This window comes from Canis lupus, chromosome X (assembly GCF_011100685.1).
Source record: "Canis lupus familiaris isolate Mischka breed German Shepherd chromosome X, alternate assembly UU_Cfam_GSD_1.0, whole genome shotgun sequence".
Taxonomy (NCBI): Eukaryota; Metazoa; Chordata; class Mammalia; order Carnivora; family Canidae; genus Canis; species Canis lupus.
The window spans coordinates 74,914,057-74,939,123 of NC_049260.1; the positions used below are offsets into that span (position 1 = coordinate 74,914,057).

Below are 25,067 nucleotides of genomic sequence, written 5' to 3' on the forward strand. Positions count from 1 at the left end.
ATAGTATTCTAGAAAAGTTGTTTCTAGTTTGGTTTTGTTAAGCTTTGCTGAGATCTTATCTAGGCAAGTCAGTTTGCATATATAATACTTCTTAAAAATGTATCTTATTGACTGCTAAGGGACTTCATACTAAATGTCTTGATATTGAAAATGGTACTGAACTTTAAGAACTTTGCGTTTGTATGTATAGATGTTGTTGGTCTCTTTGTGTGTCTTTGTCTTTTCTTTCCAACCAAATCATACAGAGAGGTGATTTATTTAACTTTATACCCCACAGTGTCTAATAGGATGTTATCCACAGATAGTAGTGGGAACTGAAAAAATGCTGTTTTTTTAGAAATTAGCCCCCCTGATTTTCTATAAGCTCTTCATACTACCCATTGCAGTGCTTCAGAGTGATGCTGTCCCTCTTATTTATCCCTTTACTTTGATCTCCCTATGATTTCCATATTCCCCTCCCTTCACTTTCCTCTTTAGCATCTCTCTGTCACCCCTCTGTCCTGCTCCTTCCAGCTCTGAGTGGGACATGAGGCCTTATGCAGCATCCTCTGCCTAGCATGTGCTAGACTGTGTTGGGTGCTGGGAAAATGAAGAAGACTAAGGCAAGGTTAGTAGGCCCCTAGGCTCTCACGGTCTAGGAGGGGACAAAGATCAGTCTGAGATGAACAAGCTAGTAGATTAGGGGACAGAGATTGTCATGGGTGAACAATGACAATAAGTGTGATAAACCTATAAATGAGACATGTACAAAGTGATGTGATAGAAAAGGCAGGTAAACCAGATCTGGCTGGCGTGGGCTGAGGGAAACTTCTCAACAGCAAAGGTGGATACAGTTTCAACAGTCAAGGAAAAGAAGGAAAGGAATACAGGGTAGAGTTGATGTATCTGTGCAAAGACACCAAAGTATGAAATAAATAGCGAGAAGGTTCAGTATGTCCAGTACAAGTCATGAGGTGAATGTTTAAAACTAAGCTGAGGACGTTGATGGGGCTTGCTTGTGAAGGGTATAGTATGCCCTGCTAAGAGTTTGGACTGCACTCTTTGCCAAGAGGGGGACTAGTAAAGGTTTGTGCTTTTTTTTTTTTTTAAGAAAATAACTCAAGTAGAATATATTCCTCTGTGCTTGCTCATGCTCTCTCTTCATCTCTCTCTCTCTCTCTCTCTCTCTCTCTTTCACACACACACACACAGTTAATAGATTTACTGTTTCCTAACATATGAGTTTCGAGTAAACTGGTCCTACTCTGTTTATTCAATTTTGTTCACTATCACTCTCTTGATCCCTCTAACCAGTTAGCCCATCCCCCCCACCTAACAATGAGCTCTTGTTTATGTCACTTCCCTTGCCTGAGAAGAGACCAAGGCCTATGTCTTCCCACAGAGTTTTCATACAGTCCTCACAGTCTATACCATGGCTTTTAGAATTTTATGTTGTCTTTTATTTAGAATTTTACTGTTTTCAAATTATTTGTGTTCCTCTTATCTCCCCTCCTAAACATAAACCCTCTGGTTGTTGGAGAGTAAGCTTCATTAGATGAAGGATCACACAGTTCATATTCACCTCTGTTCCCCATTCTGAGCTTATAATAGATGCCCAATGAATGCTAATTCCCTAAACACACACAATTGTAATCAAGAACATTTTTGTTGAATGTCTGCCTCCTCCATTCCATGAGGGCAAGAATTTTTGTCTCTTCTACTCACTGATGTTTCTCGAGTACCTAGAACAGTGTGTGGCACATAATAGACAATAAATACTGTTGAATTCATTGTGTGTTAGGATGTCAAGGATTTTGTCTTTGTCCACTCTCCTTAACACAGTAGAAGCATGATAAATTTATTGGATAAATGAGGCCAAGATCATGTCTTATATAGTTTTTATACCACATCACACTGTTGAGCACATAGTAGACACTCAATACATATTTCTTTCTTTTTTTAATTTTTATTTATTTATGATAGTCACACACACAGAGAGAGAGAGAGGCAGAGACACAGGCAGAGAGAGAAGCAGGCTCCATGCACTGGGAGCCCGACGTGGGATTTGATCCTGGGTCTCCAGGATCACGTCCCGGGCCAAAGGCAGGCGCTAAACCACTGTGCCACCCAGGGATCCCTCAATACATATTTCTGATTGATGAATTGGAAATGAAGCAAGCTTGCTACTGAACTTTTTATTATCAGGAGCACAATTCTGCCCTTTATAACTGACAAGGTTTTAATAATTTGCTTGTGAACACAAGGAAGAAGCCCTTTCTACAGCATCTAAAAAAATTATTTTACAATCACTGATTTTTCAAGGATGAAAATGTCCACTCTGAGAGGAGGGAGAATGTGGAAAGCTGGTCTGCACTATGTTAGAATACTCTTGTTACCAGATACTAAAGAGAAAGCTTGCTTAGTAAAGCATATCCCTCCATCAGAGGTCACTGGGAAACAGCTTAGCAACAGCTATAACCTTGCCATGCCATGCACAGATCATCTAGGTTTGCTTAAACAGCCTCTCACTAAAGCCTCTCTAAGCATGTTTTCCCTCCACTCTTATTACAAGAAATCAGTCTTGATTCTTCAGGCAAAAGTGCATGGTAATTTTTTGTAGACAACATAATCTTATCAGAAACTGAAGTCCATAGAAGTTAGATCATCAGTGAGAGTTTCAAAGTGTGTTTGACCCTGTGTATATGGATGGCAAGGCAACCCAGAGTTGGGAAGTACTAAGGAATCACTGGGGAAATCTCTAGAGAATGTCAAAGTCAGCTACACTCTTCCCTTCTCCTTTGAATTTGTGAAATTCCTTTTCATTCAATCCTGATGTCATGTTGAGTCATAAAAAAGAAGTGTTCTTCAGTACACCACATTTCTGGAGGCCCTTCAGCCAGTCTCTGTTAGTCATTACTATACTCATGGGCTCTGGGCCAGCGCCATTCACACTTTCCCCCTGTTCTGTGGCAGACGGACTGTTTGCCTCTAATCCTTGTGTTCTTTCTCCCCTACCTCTCTAAAACCCTTCTCTGAGGGAGGAATAGCTTATAGCTTTGAGGATAATATAGCTTTAAGGAAACTTTTGGCAGATGCGGATGTCCTAACATCTGGGCAGTGTTAACAGAATCCCGGAGGCCCGGACAGACGAGCCACTCGTTCTAGGAATGTTAAAATAGAAGTTTTTCCAACTGATGAGAGGAGCAGAAAGGAAGGAGAAAAAGAAGAGAGCACCAAAAATCTATAAAACAGGTAAGATCTGCTGCTTAACCCTCCACACTATACTACTTCATTTCACAACCATGGGGGTTAATGAGACCCAGGACATGAGCAACATGACTGGGGGGGGGGGGCTTCTTTTATGAAACTGGATCATATCCTGCTTGCCATTTGAGTCATGACCTGGCTGCCGATACAGGTTCCCACTACCTTCCCGGCCCCGGCCCGCAGCAGCCGGGCAGGCTCTGAGAGTTAGGTTTTCAGTCTCAGATCAGGGGAGGAGGCAGGCAGGGAAGCAGTCACAGATGCAGAGTAGTGGGTCTAAAAAGGACAGCCCCTGCTCCAGAACCAAGGAGAATGCGTATGTGACAAGGGTCAGTGATGAGTTTATCTAGCTGTTCATTTTCCTTGATCTCTCTTTAATCTCTCTTTTCTTGTCCTTTTGTTTATTCTTTCTGCTTTTACCTCTTTCCTTCAACCCTGGCAGATTTTTTTTTCTTTCTTGCTTCCTTCCCACACCTTTCCACTTTCCTTGCCTCCTTCACTTGTTCTCAATTTTGTTTTCTATCCTGCTTCCTCTCCAGTCTCTGGACAAAATCTGAAGCCAAGTAGCAATAAATTGGAAAATGAATTTTTGCCATTCTTGGACTTCTCATGTCCCTTAGGGACTCTGGCCAGAATCTGCCATCTTTTTGTTTCTCCATTTCTGGGACTGACTCCTCCCCTGAGCATTGCATTTCATTGAGAGCATGTTGGGTAAATGGGTGTTTGCTGAAAAGTTCAGTGGCCAGTTTATACCAATGGGCAGCAAGTTTTAATACTGTCCTGTATGAAGTATTTGCCTACTGGGAACCACAAAACTCTCATCCCATTAGAGTGAGGACAGGACAGGAAGTGAGAGGGCAACTGAAGCTTGCTTACCCTCTCCTCACGTACCTCAATAGGTTTTTCCCAACCTCACTGACCTCCTGCTGCCTCAGCAGAATAAAACTAGAAGGTTAGGCTGGACTTGAAAGCCAAAAGCCACTACCAAACCACTAAGTCTCAAAATCCAAAGCTAAGAAAAGAGCCAGGCTATAGTTAATGGCCTAAGAGACTAGAAACAGGAAACATCTAGTTCTGTCTAATATGAAGTCGGGCATAAATAATATCTAATATATATTGATTGCTTTCCCTATGTGCCAGGCAATAATCTATTATATAGGTAGATATTATTATTATTCCCATTTTATAGATAAAGAAACTGAGGCTCAGAGAAGTTAAGGAAGTTGTCCAAGACCCCATAGCTAACATGGACAGAATTGGATACATAAACAGATCTGTGTGACTCCAGAGTTCAAGCTCTTGGTCCATACACGCTAATGCTTTCCCAGACCAGTGACTAGGAAATACTAGTTAAATGGATGAAACCATCAATTGGCAGCTTTTAGATCACAGAATTCCCTCTTGGTTCTGTATGACTTTATGTTGGCCCTTTCCTGATCTTGATTCCTCCATGTCCCTCTCTATAACTTGGGCAATGAAACATTTGCATCTGATCTTACCAGGGTTAATTGAGAATTGACTGTTGTTTTATGTCATCCTCCTCCTGGGAGGAAAAGATTTCGAAATAACAAATAGAATCTTGTTATTCTGTAAAGTGGAAGATCCGTACAAAGGGGACAATATAACCGGCATTCAATAATTTAAAAATTTCTCTTCTTCCTCACAGATCCTGCATTTCTGCTTCTTTTCACTTGAGGAAGTTAGTTCCCTGTTGGCTGATCCTGAAAGATATTTTCCTTTTCCCTGGTACTTCTGGTCACATTTCTCTATTCTTATCTCCCTAACCTCCTCTTATCCTGACTCCTTTCAAGGATGGCCGGTCAATTAACCCAAAGAGGAGCCCTATGTCTCCTGCTCTTCCTCACTCCAGCAGTGACACCAACATGGTATGCAGGTAAGTGAAGGACCTGTTGGCCATTATTTCCAAGGAAGGCAGGACCCAGACTCAGTCCTGGAGAAGGGGGAATTAGACTGCAGTAAGAGACACTGAAATTAAATAAATAACTATTTGCAACAACAAAGATGGTTAATCATTGCAACTGGCTACCAAGGGAGGCTTTGGAGGCAAACAAGAGATGTTTGAAAACAGGCTACATCAGCACAAAAATGAGAGAGTTGGACAACATGGTATTTGAAGCCATTGTCTTACTTGCCTCTGCACTCAGCTTCCTCTCTCTCTCTCCTTTTCCCCTTCTCTCTCTCTCCCTCCCTCTCTCTCTAGACCTTACTTATAGGACAAGACTTTTATGGTCCCTTTCTGCCAAAGATGTTAATGACAATACAGATCAATTCACTTAAACAGGAATTCCCTGGTCTCTTCTGGCTCATTTCTTACTTCAGAAGGGATGGAGATTTCTGGATTCTTGAATGTGTCATCCTTTGCCCCTAGGAGCTGAAGAGAACAGACTCAGTGAGGAGAGGGAAAGGGGGAGGGGGAGAAATGAAGGAAGGATAATGAGGTGGCAGACAGAGGTTTTTGTTGGGGCCCAAATGGCATTTCAAGTGCTAAGAATATTCTGTGGCCTGCAGTGTCTGCCCTCTTGGGGGCTGGGAGGAGTAGGCGAAGGAGTTAGACCCAACCAATAGAGTAAGGAAAATATCCAGAGATGAATAAATAACAAACTGCTTCAATCACAGCCACAGTCATTGCAGCTAAAATTTTCCACATGCCCTTAGCTCCTGGTGGAGGCCTGTGGCAGTAACTCTGTTTGTCTGAAACAGCTGCACCAAGCTTTCAAACAAATATGCAAACTTCTTCCCCTCTTTGGCTTAACCTGGCTTTGTAGGAAGTGAAGAACAAGGGCTGATGCTGAGATAAAGAAATTCAAGTCAAGCCCTTGGCAGAGTACACACTGTTTGGAGTTAAAGAACCCCCAGGTCTCCAGGAAATAATATGTGCAGCTGCCCTTGCCAAACTCCCTCTAGTTTCAGTTCAAGTACCTAAGACCAAAATCCAGCTAAAGGCCAGAGAACTAGGGAGTAGAGATTAAATGGCTCAAGGCCCAATTTTGGACACCTGTAAGAAACCTCATGCAGGACAAGGGCCTTTACCTAAGCTATTGGAGTCCTGAGGACAGAGCAGTTTAAAACAAACAAACAAAAACTTAGTCTCATTCAAAGCTTTCTGAGAGCTGCTTGCAAGGGTGGCACTCTCCACTTCCATAAGAATCATGAGGTTCCTTCTGAGGAGCCCAGGTTGGTGAGGTCTCTCACAGCCCTACAAACTTACTAATTCTGTCTTCTTCTGTTCTTAGAAGGCTAGCTACATGATGGGAGAAATTTAGAAATATTTTTATAATCCTCCCCTATATCAACTAGCTCAGCTGTCTGAGCTTTCTCTACTCATTTGTCCCTTCATTCATTCAACAACTATTTACTGACCACTCTGTGCATCCAACATTGTTTATTCTTAGCTATAGCTTTGTCCTCAAATAGGAATGACACAGAGAAAGGAGCCGAGTGTGGATTCAGGACTAATCAGAAAAAGGATCCAGGAAAAATCAGCAGATGTTGGGAAGGGTTAAGAATATTAACCCTTAATTAAAGTGAACAGTGGGTTATAAAGTGTGGATTGGCGTATCTATGTAGTTCAGGAAGTCAGATTATATTTGTTACCATAAGCCAAGCATTAGTGTGGATCTTAAAATAGTTTTCAACTATTAGTTACATTTCCAACCATACCTTTGTGAAGGGCAGTGCTTAGAGGGTCTGGCAATAGGTACTATGGAATTTGGAGGGACCCAGTAACAGACCACACAGTAATCTCTGACTGATGCAAAGGAATTGAGGAATGCTGCCCAAACCTCTCTTCCCCAGTGCTGAAAAGGAGTAAGCGGATAGAACAAAGTGGGGAGGGTGCCCCTCTGTCTTCTTATATATCACCTCGGTATCTTAATATTTGCAAAATAAAATACCCCAAGAAAGGCAAAGAGAGGAAATGGAAAGGCTTAAACTGGTATGGTGGCCTAAGCCCATTCCTATCACGATGCAAACGTGGCCCTAGTCCAGCTACCTCTGCACCCTGCTGGAGACTAGAATTATCTGACTGAGTCTTCCTCTCAGCTTTCCTACATCCCCTGTAATTCTGGAATGAGAGAAATTGCGTTGTGGCCTTTGATCCCACACACAGGGTAAAAAAGCTGGATTGCAAGAAAGAGCTTGGATTTTTTTCCTCTGCTGGATATTGTCCAAAGCTTTCTCCATCTGCCATCTTTAGCAGAGTATCTGAGTTTGGTATCAGGGGATCAAACCACCCTGAGCTGGAAGGCCCACTCTGCTCCTTCCTAGCTGGGAGAACTTGGGCTACTCCTTTAACTCCTCTGAGCCAGTTTCTTCATCTGTATATCAGAGAACAATAAGAGTGTCTACCTCACTGAAATGTTAGAGTGACATAATACAATAACACGTGCAATGGGCTGAACACAGAATACAAGTAAGTACGTGCTGAGTGACGTTAGCAGTGGTGTTGGTACTGCTGCTGTTGTTGCTACTGCTATCAAGCCATAGGCTTCTGACACTTCTGTTTGCTCTTCTGGTAAACAGAGGCTTCCTCCCTGCTGGGCATTTCTTCACAAGTGAACACTGGAACAAGAGTGCTGGGACTAATCCTTTAGGGAATCACACACATCTGGTCTCCTGTTTACAGAAGCTGTGAGGCTTTGAGGCTAATACTAAACTGAAACAGCTGACAGGAATTCCATGCCCCACAAAGAACCCTCCCATGTGGGAAGAGAGCGAGCAAGGGAGAGGAAGCCTAAGGAGAAATATAAGAAAGCCAAGAAAGGAACCGAACTGGGAAAACAGGAAAAAAAAATAATAAAGGGAAAGAAAAAATGAACTCGTTCCTCTGGAATGAAGGCAAACCAAGAAGACATGATTTCATAAGGCAAACTTTCAGTTTGATTCATTCCCTTGTTCATCAAGTTGGAATGGTTTCCCAACACCCCCCACCACCCAGTCTTGGCTTGTGGGGAATGGAGGAGCTTCATCATCTAGTCCTCTGCTCCACTCTTTAGTGCAGAGAGCCCGTGTCTCTTTCCAGAGAGGAGGCAGACAAGCTTGTGGTCTGAGTGTTTACACAGGCCAAAGGGCTCCAGCACTAAAACCCAGGGCTGTCCTGAAAGCACACCTTCTCCTGGAAATGAGGAATTGTTTTCTGACACTGACATGGCTGGTTGCTCTATTCGTGTGCATTCATTAGGGCTCAGAGAGGCTGGAAACAGAGCTTCCTGAAACTTGACTCCGGAAAGGACTAAGTTGTATTCCAATTAGTTTGTATTCATGACTGATTTCCTGCCGTCTGGTGGAACACACTGTTTAGTCTGCCAGACAGCCACAGACCTGCCCCCACCAGGGTCTGGGCCACTTAACAGAATGGGGGTGGATTGGGAATGTTCACCAGCTCAGCAGCTCCCTGCTAAAGCTTCTGCTAATTAGGGGAACAGGAAATTTCTCCAAAGGACTCTGCCTTCTTTTTCCTACAGACCAGGACAAACTGCTCGAGGCATGAAACTATGCTCATTCCCACTTGCCTTTTGAACCCTCCCTCGGCTTTGGCACGCCACTCCTAGCAATGGCAACCAGGTGGCAAAAGGGTGGTCCCCTGTGGGCTAGTGGGAGGTTGAGGAATTGTTTATCTCTGGGGACCATGAGCAGGCCTATCACTAGTGGGGAGACTCTTACTCAGACTAATTTTTTCCTCCTACCCGGGATGACAGCCTATCCTCAGAGCTTGGTCAACAGTATCTCAGCAAGACCTTGTATTGTATGTTGCATCAAGGAAATGGGTCAATTATAGTCCAGATTGGTGGGATTGATGGATAGTTGAGAAGTTCATTTTTTTTTCTTTTGAATGGAAGCTTTTTGTGCTACCAGAAAGTCACTCCCACCCCTACAACCAGGAGTTCACCTTCTGTGCACCTGAGATATTGAGATTTACATACAATAGTTCTGCTGCCTTACAAGGCAGAATTTTCCCCCACTAAATATCCACCTGGCTCCCTCCCTATAGAGTGCTACGTCCTAAGGAAGGGACCACATTGGATAGGGGAAGACTTGGGAAGGACTTGAGTGAGAAATTAGTATGTCATCTTGGTATTATCTTCTTCACTGTAGGTTCAGGCTACTACCCAGATGAAAGCTACAATGAAGTATATGCTGAAGAGGTCCCACACGCCCCTGCCCTAGACTACCGAGGTAAACCTCCTTGCTTCTCAGGCTCAGGAAGGGCCTTTTCTAGCCTGAGACGTAGACCCTCCCTGAAGCATGCTCATCCAGCTTGGCTCATGTGTGCCAAAACTGCTGCTCAGGGAATCAGACTGTGATTTCCAATCATGACCTTGGTTACTGACTTGCTGTATGACCTTACCCCTTTAGCACTAAGGTTACCCAACTATTATTAATCAGTAAGTATTGACTGAATACCTGCTATATGCCTAATCCTGTTCAGGGTAAACCTGTGGATGATACAAAAATCTAAGGTAAGGTTTTGTCCTCCTCAAGGAGCTTATATTCTGCTGGGGGCAGGATGGGAGTGGGAGATGGGTGAGAGGGAAATAAAATTAGCACATGTAGGGCCAGTAAGTGTGAAACTAGTGGTAGCAGTAAATGTGAATAGGGGTTAAGAAAAAGAAGTCATGGAAAGGATCTTGAAAGATGATATTTAGATTAGGCCTTGCATGATGGGTGGATTTTTGAGAACTAGAGAGGGAAGAGAGGGCTCTCAGCAAAGCAGTTGGCTGGAGATATAGAGGTAAGAACAAAGCAACCAGAGGAAGGAGCTAAGAAGAAACCAGCCTGGCAGGAGGAGATGGGATGTGGAGGAAGTAGGAGAAAATCGGAGAAGGACAAACATTATATGTTCTCATTCATTTGGGGAATATAAATAATAGTGAAAGGGAATAGAGGGGAAGGGAGAAGAAATGGGTAGGACATATCAGAAAGGGAGACAGAACATAAAGACTGCTAACTCTGGGAAATGAACTAGGGGTGGTGGAAGGGGAGGAAGGTGGGGAGTGGGGGTGAATGGGTGACGGGCACTGAGGGGGGCACTTGACGGGATGAGCACTGGGTGTTATTCTGTATGTTGGCAAATTGAACACCAATAAAAAATAAATTTATTATATATATATATATATATATATATATATATATATATATATATATATATATAAAGAGTGAGACAGAAATTAGGAAAAGCTCCATGATCTAGGAACCCTTCTTAGTTCAGGCAGGAAAAGTATCTGTGAAGAATGCCAACTAGGGAGGGACTCCTGCATTAGAAAGGAAGTAAGACCAGGTGATATCTAGTATCTCTTCCATTTCTAAGATTCTTTGTTTCTATGCTTTCCAAGCCATGCATTCCCTTCCATTCATTATTCAATAAATATTTGAGTACCTACTATGTACCTCCTCTGAAATATTTATTTCTCATATGGACCACTTATTTGGCATTCATTATGTACTGCTCTTTTGGTTTACTTTTTGTTAATCTCAGCAAAATCGTTACCTGGTGGATTTTTTTTTTGTATCGTTTTTTATTGGAGTTCGATTTGCCAACATATAGTATAACACCCAGTGCTCATCCCGTCAAGTGCCCCCCTCAGTGCCCGTCACCCAGTCCCCCAACCTCCCACCCACCTCCCCTTCCACTACCCCTTGTTCGTTTCACAGAGTTAAGAGTCTTTCATGTTCTGTTACCCTCACTGATATTTCCCACTCATTTTCTCTCCTGTCTCCTTTATTCCCTTTCACTAATTTTTATATTCCCCAAATGAATGAGACCATATAGTGTTTGTCCTTTTCTGATTGATTTATTTCACTCAGCATAATACCCTCCAGGTCCATCCACGTTGAAGCAAATGGTTGATATTCATCATTTCTAATGGCTGAGTAATATTCCATTGTATACATAGACCACATCTTCTTTATCCATTCATCTTTCGATGGACACCGAGGCTAACCTCCACAGTTTGGCTATTGTGGACATTGCTGCTATAAACATTGGGGTGCAGGTTAACAGAAAGAGCCATATATGATACCCCTGGAGAGCTATGTAAAAAGTAGTGCTCAAGAAATGTTTACTGGCTGGTTGGCACCCTGGGAGCAGAAGCTAGATTGTAGGGAACTGTAAATGGGAAAAGTGGATAGGAAAAAGCAACAGATGCAGAAGATTCTTTCAGAGGGTCCAGCAGCCCTATGATGAATATTAACCTGCCTAATTGGTTGTTTTTAAATGTTATAAAGCCCCTTAGAAAAACATAAGTGACATGGTGGCCTTTGGCCTTGAGGTCAAGTGTCTCATGGCTCTTTTTGGAACTTGGTCTCAGGACATTAAACTAATTGAGTGAGGTTATCACTGGGAGGGGTGGCTGGGAAAGTACAACCTGAGATCCCAGTCTCCCTTGTAAAATCTTTGTGTTTTTACAATAGCTCTGCAATTCTGGTGCTTGAGATTTTCTATTTAAAAAAAAAGTCTGTCAGCAGTGTGTTGTTGCTTGAAGAAAAATGAGCTGGTGGCTCAAACCCAGACGCTTATTTAGGGAATATCATTCCCAGGGCTAGATATATTTTGCACATGCAATTTCATATAATTCTCAGAACGGCGCTTTGAAACTGGCTTATTATCCCCATTTTACAGATCAGGAAACTTAGAGAAGGTAAATTTAAATTTAGAGTTGCAGAGCTCTGAGGTGGCAGAGCAGGAATTTAAACCCAGGTGGGTCTGTCTGACTGCAAAGCCACACTCATTCCATCTCTTTCATCAAAAATGTAACCCATCGTTTAAAAAAAAAAAAGAAAAAGAAAAAGAGTGAACTAGTAAAAGCCAGATCATGATTTTAGAGCAAGGTAACCATGTAGTTTGGTGCCATTTTCACTGATCTTGAACTTTCTTTATTCCCTAATCCTGACTCGTGGCATGGAGTCAGAAATCCTTCTCTGAGGTATGCCCTCAGTCTTCTGGAGGCACTGCTTTCCCAGCATATTGCTTTGGCCCCGGGCAAGCTGGTAACTCTGTCTGGGTTATCTGAAGATAATCACAGACAAGGCCCTTTCACCTCTGTTGCCAGCACTTTGTTTTCTTATAATCCCCCCAAAAGAGATAGGCAAACAGCTGCACAGAGAAGAGGACACGGGTCTGAGTTTCAAGTCCCAGCCCCTCCACCTTCTCACAATTTCACCCTGGACAAACATATTGTGTGCCAGTCGTTGTGCTATGTATTTTATAAATGTTATTTTATTAAAATAAATTGCATGCTTGCTATGTAGTGATATGGAAAGATCTCTAAAACACATTAAGTTTATTTTTAAAAGCATTGGTGGAAACAGCATAATATACTACTCTGTGTTAAAAGGAGGGGGTAAAGGGAATCTATAGCAAAATTTGCTTTATATGCATAAAGAAACAATAGTGGTTCTTTATGGGGGTACTAAGAGAGGGTGGACATGGGAGCAGAGGTGGGACAGAAACTTTTCACCGTGTAACTTTTTATACTTTTTGTGTTTCAAATCATGTGGTTGTGTCACCTATTCAAAAACGTAAATGTACGCTTCAAAATAGCAACCTAACATGCTGCAGTGGTAGATACTGTGATTAGAAAAAATATGGGTTTTGAAACTAGGCAAAGCTTTTCAAATCCCAGCTCTGCCCCTTCCTTGCTGAGGGACTCAAGGGCAAGTTACTTCCCCATTGGCAAAATAGAGACAAACACCTACCTACCTCACAGGGCTGTTGGGAACTATATGAAATGAGGGATGTGAAAATTTTAAAAAATGTTCAAGCATTATGCCCAGCACATGGTAGATACTCAATAACAGCTAACACATTTCCCACCAGACATTTTTACCAAGCAATATTTAGCCACATTCTTAGTTTCAGTTTTCCAAGAGCATTCTTTGGGTACAGTTGTTCAACCAAGTGTAAATCTTCATAACTGTACTGTCACCTCTCCTGTATGTCTTCATCTACTCCACAATAATGGTCTGAAAGGCATTGTCACATGCCTCACTTCCATATAGTGTAGCCACCAGTTACCTTGCTCTACCAGTCTGGTAACTATACCCAAAGAGGAAATGAGGTCAATCTTGAATTACTTGTTCTTGAGGGCACCTGGAGATAACTACTTCTCTTTCTAACTGCTCATAAGCCTGTGTTTAAATATTCTAGAAGCCTTTGCTATCAGTGCTGTCAGCCTCACCAAGCTGTAGTTCCCAGAGGTTGCCTTCTTTCTTCTGGGGAATGTACAACACTGTGACCATGGTCAATAAGCATACTTGAAATTTGCTAGAAGACTACATCTTAAGTGTGGTCACTACAGAAAAAAAAAAGTTAACCATGTGAAATTATGGATGTGTTAATCTACTTGATTGCAGTAACCATTTCCCAATGTATATGTATATTAAAACATCACAATGTACACCTTAAATATATATGATTTTATTCGTCTATTGTATCCTTAATAAAGCTGGGGCAAAAACTAAATTGGAATAGTGTTTTTGCTCTTTTCCAGCCTTCCAATGTGTTTTCTCTATGCTAAGATTCCTCTGGGCCAGCAAATTTGAACTTATTTGCAATAACTAGGCCCTCTCTTACCATCTCTGCATTTATCCTGAGCTTTATATTTCCCTTTACTACACTTGCTCAATCCATTCATTCCAATCAGATGTATATTTTCCTTGATAGAATATAGGTGAGCAAGAGAATGGAAGTGACTGTTGGGGTCCCAGTCTCCCATGTAAAATCGTGTTGTTTCCACCACCCCTTGTGGTGACAGGTACTGAGGGGGGCACTTGATGGGATGAGCACTGGGTGTTATGCTATATGTTGGCAAACTGAACTCCAATAAAAAATATACAAAAAAAGGAAAGAAACTTTTGCCACATATAATCAATAAAACAGGTGTTATATAAAAAAAATAAAATCGTTGTGACATATAATCAGCAGCTCTGCAAGTATAGTATTTATGAGACTTTCTGTAATTTGGAGATGGTGCTCCAGATGGCAGTCATGTATCACAGGAACAGGCTCAAAACTAACACTGGAAGCCATAAGCATGTTGTTGCTTAAAGGATAGTTTTCCCAATATCTTCTGTCTTCATTCACCAGCTGCCCTCAAGCAGAGGTTCCTGGCTTTTCTCTGTTCCTTTAGCTCCTGATGCCCTTTAAAAAAAAAAAAAAGCCTCTTTTTGTCTGTTAGGATTTGGGAACCGAATGAGCTCTTATGGGGCTTTAGCCTTTCCAACCCCAGGCTAAAAGATCTGTGTCATCCTATGTATGCCATCCTTGGGCATGTGGCCTCTGCCTGTTTATATGTGCTCCTTTAAAATCTGAACCTCTTGGGGACGCCTGGGTGGCTCAGTGGCTGAGCATCTGCCTTCCGCTCAGGGCGTGATCCCAGGATCCAGGATTGAGTCCCGCATGGGGCTCCTTTCGGGGAGCCTGCTTCTCCCTCTGCCTGTGTCTCTGCCTCTCTCTCTCTCTCTCTCATAAATAAAGAAAATCTTAAAAAAGATTCTGAACCCCCTGAAGAGTCATTTATTTTTGTGTAGCCAACGAGACGTCTTTCTAATGTGTTTATTACTTAAAGGGCTCTATTACCTTTTGTGCTCAGTACTGAACTGGGATCTTACTTTCATTCCTAAGCAGCCTTCTTTGGTATCACGTTCCCTTCCTCTCTCTAGCTTATACATTTATGTTATACATTTTTTAGTCATTTTAAATTCCCATACTGTAAAATTCATTCTTTTTGGGGTACAGTTCTATGAGGTTTGACAAATGCATATAGTCAGGTAACCACTACCACAGTTCCCTCACCTCAGAAATTGCCCCGGGATACACCTTTGAAGTTGTCCCCAATCTTTTCTCCTGTTCTCTGGCAACCCCTGATCTGTCCCTGTATTTTCACCTAATCCAGAATGTCACATAAATGGAATCCTACAGTATGCAGACTTTTGAATCTGGCTTCTTTCACTTCACAAACTGCATTGGAGATTCATCCATGCTCTTGCATGTGTCAGCACTTCCTTCTTTGGAATGGATAAACCACAGTTGGTTTAACCATTCAGCCACAGGACATTTGAATTGTTTCTAGCTTTTGTTAATTATGAATTAAGATATTTTAAACATTTGTGTGCAGCATTTTGTATGAACACAGGTTTTCATTTCACGTGGGTAAATACATAAAGTGGGATTGCAGAGGCGTGCAGGAAGTGTGTATTTACCTTTACAAGGAACTACCAAAATATTTTCCAAAGTGGCAGTATCATTTTGTATTTGCCTCTGCGAGGTATGAGAGTTCCAATTTCTCTCCATCCTCACCAACACTTTTATATTTTTTAAGTATAGACATCCTAATGGGTGTATAATGGTATCTTATGGTGGTTTTAATTTGCATTTCTCTACTGACTAATGATGCTGAACATCTTTTTATGTACTTATTTGCTTATCAGTATATATATCCTCTTCGGTGATATGTCTGTTCATGTCTTTTGCCCATGTTCTAACTGGATTGTTTGCTTTTTTACTGTTGAGTTTCGAGAGTTCTTCATATATTGCAGCTACCTGTCCTTTGTCAGATATGTGGTTTGCAAGTATTTTCTCCCAGTCTGTGATTTTTTTTCCCCATCTATTATAGTGCTTTTCGCAGAACAAAAATGTTAAATGTTGACAAGGTTAAATTTTGTGGTGTTTTTCTTTCATGAATTGAGTTTTTGGTGTCATGTTTAAGATGTCTTTGTCTAGTGCTAGATCCCAGAGATTTTTCACCTATGTTTTTTTTTTCCTCAAAGTTTTGTAATTATTTTTAAGGATTTATTTATTTTTATTTTTATTTTTATTTTATCTGAGAGAGAGAGAGACCAAGATGGCAAAAGAGAGGGAGAAGCAGTCTCCCCGTGGGGATCCCAATGTAGGGCTCCATCCCAGAACCCCAAGATCATGACCTGAGCCAAAGGCAGATGCTTAACCAACTGAGCCACCCAGGCGCCCTTGTAATTTTATTTTTTACATTTGAGCCCATGATCCATTTTGAGTTAATTTTCATATAAGTTATAAAATTTAGGCTGAAGTTTTGTTTTATTTTGTCTTGTTTTGTTTGCCTTTGGAAGTTCAATTACTCCAGCCCCATTTGTTTCCTCCATTGAATTGCTTTTGCACCTTTGTCAAAAATCATTTTGATAGATATACTTGTATGGATTTACTTCCTGGGCTCTCGTTCTGTTCCATTGATCTATGTGTCTGTCTTTTCACCAATACCGCAATGTCTTGATTACTGTATGCCTAGCTTACTTTTCTTCTATTGCTACAGTCCCCCGATGGTGTTATACATTAAATATCCAGGATGGAGAAGCCACATGCTACTCTCCAAGGGGAGGGAATTATCACAGCAGTTTGGGTACTCGTTGTGAGTTCTCCTGTGACCGGGGCTTTCGACTGATCGGACGAAGGTCGGTGCAATGCCTGTCAAGCCGCCGTTGGTCTGGAACTGCCTACTGCAGGCGTAAGTGGTATGTGTGCATGTACTGATGTATGTGTGTGAGAGAGGCCAGCGATCCAGTCAGCCACTTGAGGGTATATGCTTGGAGGTGTTACTGTGCCCTCTGTCAAGTGCAAATTGAGAATTTTCCACAGGTGCCCTGCAGTCCCTTTCTCTATCCTAACATTCTAGCTCCTTTCCTGTCCCTTTGGTTATTGCCCAAGCAATATGGGCATTTAAGTAACAACCAGCCCTTCTGACTCAGAGGACCCAGGAGTACATATAAATTTTGGGCCTGGGGCCTGTATGAACCTAGGCTTTTCTCTGGAGCTCTCAAGGATGTGTGTGGTCTCAGATTTTTTCCTACTCATGGTAAACCGCTGTACTCCTTGCCCTAAGGCCTTAGAAGGCCTTGGCATTGAAGGTTTGACACATCTGCTATTTTTCATTCTCTTCTGAAAGTCAAGAAGAATCCCTAAGACTAGAATGTGGGAATACTAATACACACATTCTAAATCATGTCACCGTCAGCTCCCAAATCCCTACCTCTTATTCAAGCTCTACAGCCTACCCGTGTTTAGCAGCTGAGTGTTGTCTATCCATATGTCCATCGCTGAATGCCATTTACAAATGGACATCCAAAAAAAAATGGACATCCATGTGTGAGGGACCCCCTATTGGTCTCCTCAGGAGCTCACTCAATTCCTTAATTACTCCCAGGCTGCTTATAGACTAATGGGGTAGAAATGCAAACATGTGCACGTGAATGCAGTGAAAGTGGTTGCATAGCAATGAGCATTTAGAGAGAAATGGGACTGATCAGAGAAAATGCGGTGGAGGAAAAGGGGAAGCTTGATAGCCAGAAAGAAGGAAACCACTCCATGCCTCTATGTGATTATAAGTAATTTGTTTTAGGACTTAGATCCCATCATTTCCAAAATGAATGTGAATTGGGCTTACAAAACTAAAATAAAATGTCTATACATGAACCTAAAATCAGTTAAAAGAATGGAGACATACATATTTCCAGGTGCTTAGAATGAATTAATTACTATGTTAGAACACTGAATCCGGCTTTGTCCTTCCTTATAAGAGATAATACTAAGAAAACAGATTCATCTGAAAAGACTAACCTTTTTCCTTGGCCCTGATTTCAAGGAAGTTCTTTTTCTATAGGTCTTGTGGTGTCTAAAGCACATGGATTCCAGGCACTGAGCTGACTTGTATTCTTACCCAGATATAAGATGAGCCTGCTTCTGCATGAAAGTGAGCCTCAGCTGAGGGGTGCTGTGGTCACACCAAAATTATATTCAAAGGGGAGCTTTGAATTTGCTAAAGAGCATCTAGGATTTGAGGAACAAGATATGAAAACAGCTGCTGAGGCCCTAAATGAGCCCAGAGGTTTATATGCATTGTCTCTTAATCTGCACAACAATCCTGTGGAATATCCACATTTTACTGATGAAAACACTGAGACAGAGATGAGGTGATTTGCTCAGGCCACAGAACTAGTAAGAGGTGGAGCTGGGATCCAAACTTGGGTGTGATTCTGAGGCCCATGCACTTGGACAAGTAATTTACCTCTTTAAGACCTCTCCCCTCCAAGAGCATTGCTGTGTTTTAAAATATGAAAATAAAAAGGCAATTGGGCACAAGAATATAAGGACAGTTTAGCGTAGGGTTTTTTGTATTTTCAGCTGTCTCTGATATGGTTATCCCTGTGCTAGATGCCCAAGCATCACCTCCAGATAGTCCCACAGGCCACTGAGCTTGCCGCTTGGTTCTCTCTTAGAGGTGAGATGCCACGCACTGCCATTCATCACTAGTGGCACTTACACCTGCACAAATGGGATGCTTCTTGACTCCCGCTGTGACTACAGCTGTTCCAGTGGCTACCACTTGGAAGGTGACCGCAGCCGAATCTGCATGGAAGATGGGCGATGGAGTGGAGGCGAACCTGTATGTGTAGGTAAATGGCGGTCCTTCCCATTTGTCCTTCTACAAAGAGCCATCCTGGCATTATAGCCACAGAGGATGTGGAATTCTCACCACAGAAAGCATTCCTGTTCGCCATGAAGGTGGCACCCAGGGCACAAGCTTAACAAAGTGATCACTTCTCCTGGAGCTGGGCTTCCTTCCCTGGTTTCATTGAGCGTCTTAAACCGAGTACACCTTTTATTTACCCAGTAGTGTGGTACTGCTTCGCTGAGTTCCCTCCAGGGAAGGTCGGGGGCCCATGAGATAGCACTTGATTTCTGACCTTGGCAGACATAGATCCCCCCAAGATCCGTTGTCCCCACTCACGTGAGAAGATGGCAGAGCCGGAGAAACTGACTGCTCGAGTATATTGGGACCCACCCTTGGTGAAAGATTCTGCTGATGGTACTATCACCAGGTGAGTAATGGATTCCCCTTATACCTCCCCGCAGTTTTTCAGGCTGCCCACACCCAACTGCACAGGCTGCTGCCACAGTGATGATGTGCCCCAGACCCCAGTTCTAAGAGTCTCTTTCCTCAGTGGCTCTCTTCCTTGGTCCCATGCAGGGTGACACTTCGGGGCCCTGAGCCAGGCTCTCACTTTCCCGAAGGAGAGCATGTGATTCGTTACACTGCCTATGACCGAGCCTATAACCGAGCCAGCTGCAAGTTCATTGTGAAAGTACAAGGTCAGAAAGAAGTCTTCCATTTCTACATTGTTCATTATTCGTGCTCTGCCCTGACCCTCTACATGCCCACCACAACCCTCCCCACTCTGTGCCTGAAACAGAGGCCTCTTTTATATTGGGAGAGGGGGGGAAAAATTTTCACTTACACGGGGCTGTTCAGGAAGCTGCATTACATGTATACACGTTTCAGGAACCTTGACTCCCCAAGAAGACTTTCTTATTCTAAATCTATTTTTTTAAAGATTTTTGTTTATTCATGAGAAACATCCAGAGAGAGAGAGAAACAGAGGCATAGGCAGAGGGAGAAATAGGCTCCACGCAGGGAGCCCAATGTGGGACTCGATCCCAGGACTCCAGCATCACACCCTGAGCTGGAAGGCAGACGCTTAACCGCTAAGCCACCCAGGCGTCCCTCTCATTCTAAATCTAGATAAAATTCATGATGATACTCTGCATTTGTTTCTTTTCTTAGTTTTCCAATTATCAACTCTAAGCAGCCTTCATTCTCTTTCACCTCTGCTGAAATTGGTGGTGTTGGCTGTCTGATTCTTCCTTTTTGTGTCGTAGTGTATTGTTTTGATTTTTTTCACTATAAAAATAATTCATACTTGTCATTGAACATTTTGGAAATAAATATATAAAGGGGAAAAATCTATTACTCCATCATCCAGAGGCAATTATTGTTAATCTTCTGGTATTTTCCTCCCAGTCTTTTATCTACACATACTTTTTAAAAAATATATAGTTGAGATCATACTGTATATCCAATCTTAGATCACCCTTTTCACTTTCATTACAACACAAGTAGTTTTCTCATGCTTTTAAAAACTCTTCAGAAGTATTTTTAATGACAACATCATAACCTTCTAAGAATATATTTTGATTTGCTTAACAGTTCTACCACTTATGGGTATTTAAGTCTTCTCCAATTTATTTTTGATATTCAAATTAATTGTGTAAGGTGATCGTCTTTGTGCGGGGTGTCCACAAAGTCTGAAAACAAACTTTTTTTTTTACAGATTGATAGTCTTTTTTATGATAATATGTATACTTACTTGCACCTCCAGATTTTAGGAACACCTTCGTGTGCATTTCAGATTTAATTCCTTAAGAGGAAAATTCTGGCTCTGCCCTTGGCCACTGGAAACAGAGAAGCCGTTCATTCTGATCATCCTAGGTCTCCTGGTCTAAAAAACACAGCCCAGCCACCCTCTTAAACTTTTTTCCCTGGAAGAGATACCATAGCCCCTAACTTGAACTCCTTCCTGACAGTGAGACGCTGCCCAACTCTAAAACCACCACAGCATGGCTACCTCACCTGCACCTCAGCAGGGGACAACTATGGTGCCACCTGTGAATACCACTGTGATGGAGGTTATGAACGCCAAGGAACCCCCTCCCGGGTCTGCCAGTCCAGCCGCCAGTGGTCAGGATCACCACCCATCTGTGCTCGTGAGTGAAACCAGCGGCAGGGGGAGTAGACACAACTAATCAGGGCTACTTTGGAGGATCTGTCCTTATGGATGGTGCAGGAGTCCAATAGCAATGTGTATGATGTGGGAATGGGGTTTTATGAGTTGTGTTTATTCTAGGGGCTAATGTTCTCCCCAGAGAATACCCCTACCCGCCCCGCCCCCACCAAGTAGAAGGGTTCAAAATCTCCAAGTGTTCTTTTAGGATTTCCCCCAAGGAAAGGCAGAAACAAACAAAAGGGTCAACATGAAAGACTAAAAGTCCTCAAAGTGTTGTTACTATGCTAGCATGAAGGATGAGCCCTACTCTGACCATATGCTTTTGCCCTAGCTATGAAGATTAACGTCAATGTCAACTCAGCTGCTGGCCTTCTGGATCAGTTCTATGAGAAACAGCGACTCCTCATCATCTCGGCTCCTGATCCCTCCAACCGATACTATAAAATGCAGATCTCTATGCTGCAGGTGAGACCCACACCCTCATCAGGGCTTAGCTCCTTTACTTACCCCCTAAGCCTACCCCCATTATTCCCTTACCTTTTTCAAATCAAAAAGTTGCGCTTTCTGCAGCACAAACCTCATTTCCTCAAACTTTTTGTGGGCAACATTTGATCAGTTTTATGGTGGACAGATTTAGCACATTTTAAAAACTGCTATGTTTTTACTGAACCCAGACAGTCTGACTCCAGGGTATGTGTTCTTAACCACCATAGTAGCAGAATAGAAGGAAAAGTGTTGTGACATTTCAAAGGAAAATGAGGGAATTACATGACAGTTTTTAACATATTAAGAGTTACCTAGCCAAAGCCACTTGTGGGGGAGGGAGAGGTAGATGAGACACAACAGATATATCCACTGGGTTTTAGGAAAAGGTTTCTGAAGAGAATTCAGGGTATACGGACAGGACTAAGAGAAGTGGCTCTGAGGAGCTGCAAGGGACTAGATACCCAGGTAAGAGACAATGCTACTTAGGAGGATTTCTACAGGTTAAATCTTAGAAATTGCTAAATCAATATTCAGAAGCCCATGATGGCAGCAGCTTCATTAAAGGGATGACCCTGAGTGTCCATACCAAAAAAAAAAAAAAAAACCTAATTCCTCCAGCAACCCCGTCTCCCTGTCCCCTGCCAAAGAAAGGGCAGACAAAGACAATACCTCAGCTTGAACAGAAAGCAAAAACAAGAACAGGAACCAGCCAGTAAGGACAGTGATTCTGAGGGTAGGGTATGGACTAGAGGAGTAGCCCAAAGATTCAACAAGGAGTTGGGCACAGGGAGCCTTTACTGTTGCTTTAAGCCTCACTCTGGGTAACTGGCTTAGAGGCGACCCTGCAACTGACGAAGAGCCAGAGTAAGGTTCCAGGGTGTCCTGCCCAGTGTGAGAAAGGCAACAGAGGGTAATAAAGAGAGAGCACTGGCACTACTTTGGAGAAATCCTGGAGACTGAGAGAGGGCCCTGGCCATGTCACCTAGTGGTAAGGAGCATACACTTGGGCGGTATCAGCCCTCAGTTTGAATCTTGGCTCAGGATATTATTGTCCTGCAAATTTAGGCAAGTTACTTTGTCCCCCTACAGAATAAGAATGATCCCACCTATCTTGTTAGTGGTGTTATAAGGATTAGCTTATTCCTGCAAAGCATTAGGTATATGTGTTCCATAAACAAGAGCCATTATAATCATATCACCACAGCCATCTGTTAAGAACCTATGTAGTTTAAAGCCAATGCAATACTGTACAAGGAGAGATTATATTCCTGCAATGCATCAGTTACATTTTGCTTCTCTACACCACATGGTGTGACACGTTTGGTATGGTCTCATTAGAATAACAGAAATACTGTTAGGGCAAATGCTTTAGGAATGACAGAGGAAAGTGGTTGTTGAACCCCACGGTGTGATGGTTGGGGGAGAAGCCCCTCCTTTCCTACACTGCCTCAGTGTGGTCCCAGGAGGAATCAGTGAAGTAGCCTTAGATTTGAGTCTGAGAACCTATTCCACAAAACCTTCTCTTTTCTCCCAGCAATCCACTTGTGGACTGGACCTACGCCACATGACCATCATTGAACTGGTGGGGCAGCCACCTCAGGAGGTGGGGCGCATCCGGGAGCAACAGCTGTCAGCCAACATCATCGAGGAGCTCAGGTCCAGGCTGGAGGCCACAGGGAAGGGGTGGGCAGCAACCCCAGGCAGGACACTGGCAACAGGAAGGTTGGGGGAAAGTCAACAGACACTACTGTCTTGAGGCATGCCTTGTGTTTGAATCCTTTGGATGCATTAGATAAAACCAGAGAGTGGTAGAATATCAAACTTAAATGGGCAGAGGGAGCCTGTAAAAGACCAAGGACCAGGCTCGACCCCAAACTACCCGAAGACTGTGCTTTTATGAGGGACCTTAGGTGACTCCGAAGCACAGCAGGGCTGAGACACAGAACCCAAACATGACTCAGAGAAGAGAAGCCTCTGATTTCATCGCGCCATGGCCTCATCTCTTTTTCTTCAGTCTCCAAAGGAGCAAAATGCATCTTTAGGCACTAAAATCTGAATCTTACTCCTCTGCCCCTGGGCAAGGAGAAGACTACAGGTGACAGGTGGTAGGAGTTGACTTTTCTCGTCATCTATCCATTATCACCCCCTCCAAATGCCTCCACGTACACTCAGTGCCAATAAAGCTATCATTGCTTTCTGTTCTATAAACAATACCTGCCTCTAGGGTTCAGTCCCAGTGGGGACAGAGTCCCAGGTAGGAGAGAGACTGAGAAACATGCAGAGGAAGGAGATTGAGAACTTGCATCTACAGATAGAAGAGTTGACGGGGCAATATTAATCAACCTCAGGGCTGCCATGTACGGTTGTGCAGGTTATGTCCAGCCCAACTCTAGAAGACACTAGTCACATATTCCCACAAGGGAAGCAGAGCCTGGTATTAACAAAGTTGCTCCATCTGGGGTAAGAATGGGACAGCTTAGCAGAGAGTTATATGCAAAGGGACAGCAAGACTACAGTCTGAGCAGAGAAAAACAAAGGGGCTTAAGATCAGTAGTAGAGGGGATGGGGACAAGAGACCTGGTAGGGAAGGATCTAGTCCATGGGTAGAACTGTGAAAAGTGAGAAGGTAGTAAAGCTTGGTGGGATGAAGCCCAGACAAGGTCTCACACCTCGTGGGCTCCTTTCCTTAGGCAATTTCAGCGCCTCACTCCCTCCTACTTCAACATGGTGTTGATTGACAAGCAAGGAATTGACCGGGAACGCTACATGGAACCTGTCACCCCCGAGGAAATCTTTACATTCATTGATGACTATCTACTGAGCAACCAGGAGCTGATCCAGCGTCGGGAGCAAAGGGACATATGCGAGTGAACTGGAGCCAGGGCATGGATGGAGGTCAAGGGCAAAGTTCCCCTAGTCGGCTGAAACTGGGGCCTAATAAAAGGAGGAAATGGCTCCCCACGGTACTAGGGCCAGGACCCTGAGGTGGGTGAGATTCACCAATCCTGGGATATTCCCAGACGCCCTTTGTAGGGCTGTGTAATAGTTTCCCTAAGCAAGTTTCTGCTTTAAGTAGCACTCGAGGAGATAAGAAGCTAGGCAAGGACTTAGGACAGGTCCTGGTCAACGGGCTGGGGGGTGAAAGTCTTTTCCCAACCGGAGGCCTCTGCGCAGCTCTCCAAAGTCTTCCAGATAAGTAAATTCTCAATTCATTCACTAACCGGTTGTGTTTTAAATGGTTCCTCTACCCTGAGGCGACAGCAGAGGGCAGCACTGTCACAACAGATGACTGGGACATTAAAGCAAGTGTAGCTGGTTTTCTCCCCCTACAGGTTAACTCTATCATTGGAGGTGGTGGCAGCTTGAAAATATCCTTGAACTTGTCATTTGTCCTTTTAGGGTATTGGGTTACAAATGTTATGTTAACCACTGCTTCATCTAAGAGTAAGGAATATGCTGCAACAGGAGGCAGCTTAAAGAAGAAGAATCAGGCCAGAGCACAATGTTTTGTCCTGGCCCCTCCAGCTGGCTCACAGGCAACAGCCTCTTCTTACTGAGCCTCCAGTTCCATAACAAAAGGCAGCCAGGGCAGTCCCTTCCTCAGAGAAGCCCCCAGCTCATGATCTAGGGAACCTGGAAACCACCACTCCAAGCCTCTGTAAAACTAGTGGAGAAGGTAAAAAAAAAAAAAAAAAAAAAAAAAAAAAAAAAAAAAAAAAAAAAAAAGG

The 25,067-nt window shown here is 43.0% G+C and overlaps 1 protein-coding gene across 3 annotated transcripts; it reads left to right on the forward strand.

Annotated features, from left to right (window-relative positions):
* Positions 1-2,861: 2,861 nt before the first annotated feature.
* SRPX2 (sushi repeat containing protein X-linked 2) lies at positions 2,862-24,559 on the forward strand. Of its 3 annotated transcripts, XM_038587847.1 has the most exons (12): positions 2,863-3,231; positions 4,910-4,942; positions 5,055-5,137; positions 9,358-9,438; positions 16,548-16,739; positions 18,508-18,684; positions 18,984-19,110; positions 19,260-19,381; positions 20,654-20,833; positions 21,185-21,318; positions 22,874-22,995; positions 24,030-24,559. In XM_038587847.1, the coding sequence occupies exons 3-12, from the start codon at positions 5,056-5,058 to the stop codon at positions 24,208-24,210; spliced, it is 1,398 nt and encodes a 465-aa protein (XP_038443775.1). In that variant the 5' UTR covers positions 2,863-3,231; positions 4,910-4,942; position 5,055; the 3' UTR covers positions 24,211-24,559. The 3 variants fall into 3 exon arrangements, with proteins under 3 accessions (XP_038443776.1, XP_038443775.1, XP_038443774.1); XM_038587846.1 differs by lacking the exon at positions 4,910-4,942; XM_038587848.1 differs by lacking the exons at positions 4,910-4,942; positions 9,358-9,438 and having other exon boundaries at positions 2,862-3,231.
* Positions 24,560-25,067: the final 508 nt, after the last annotated feature.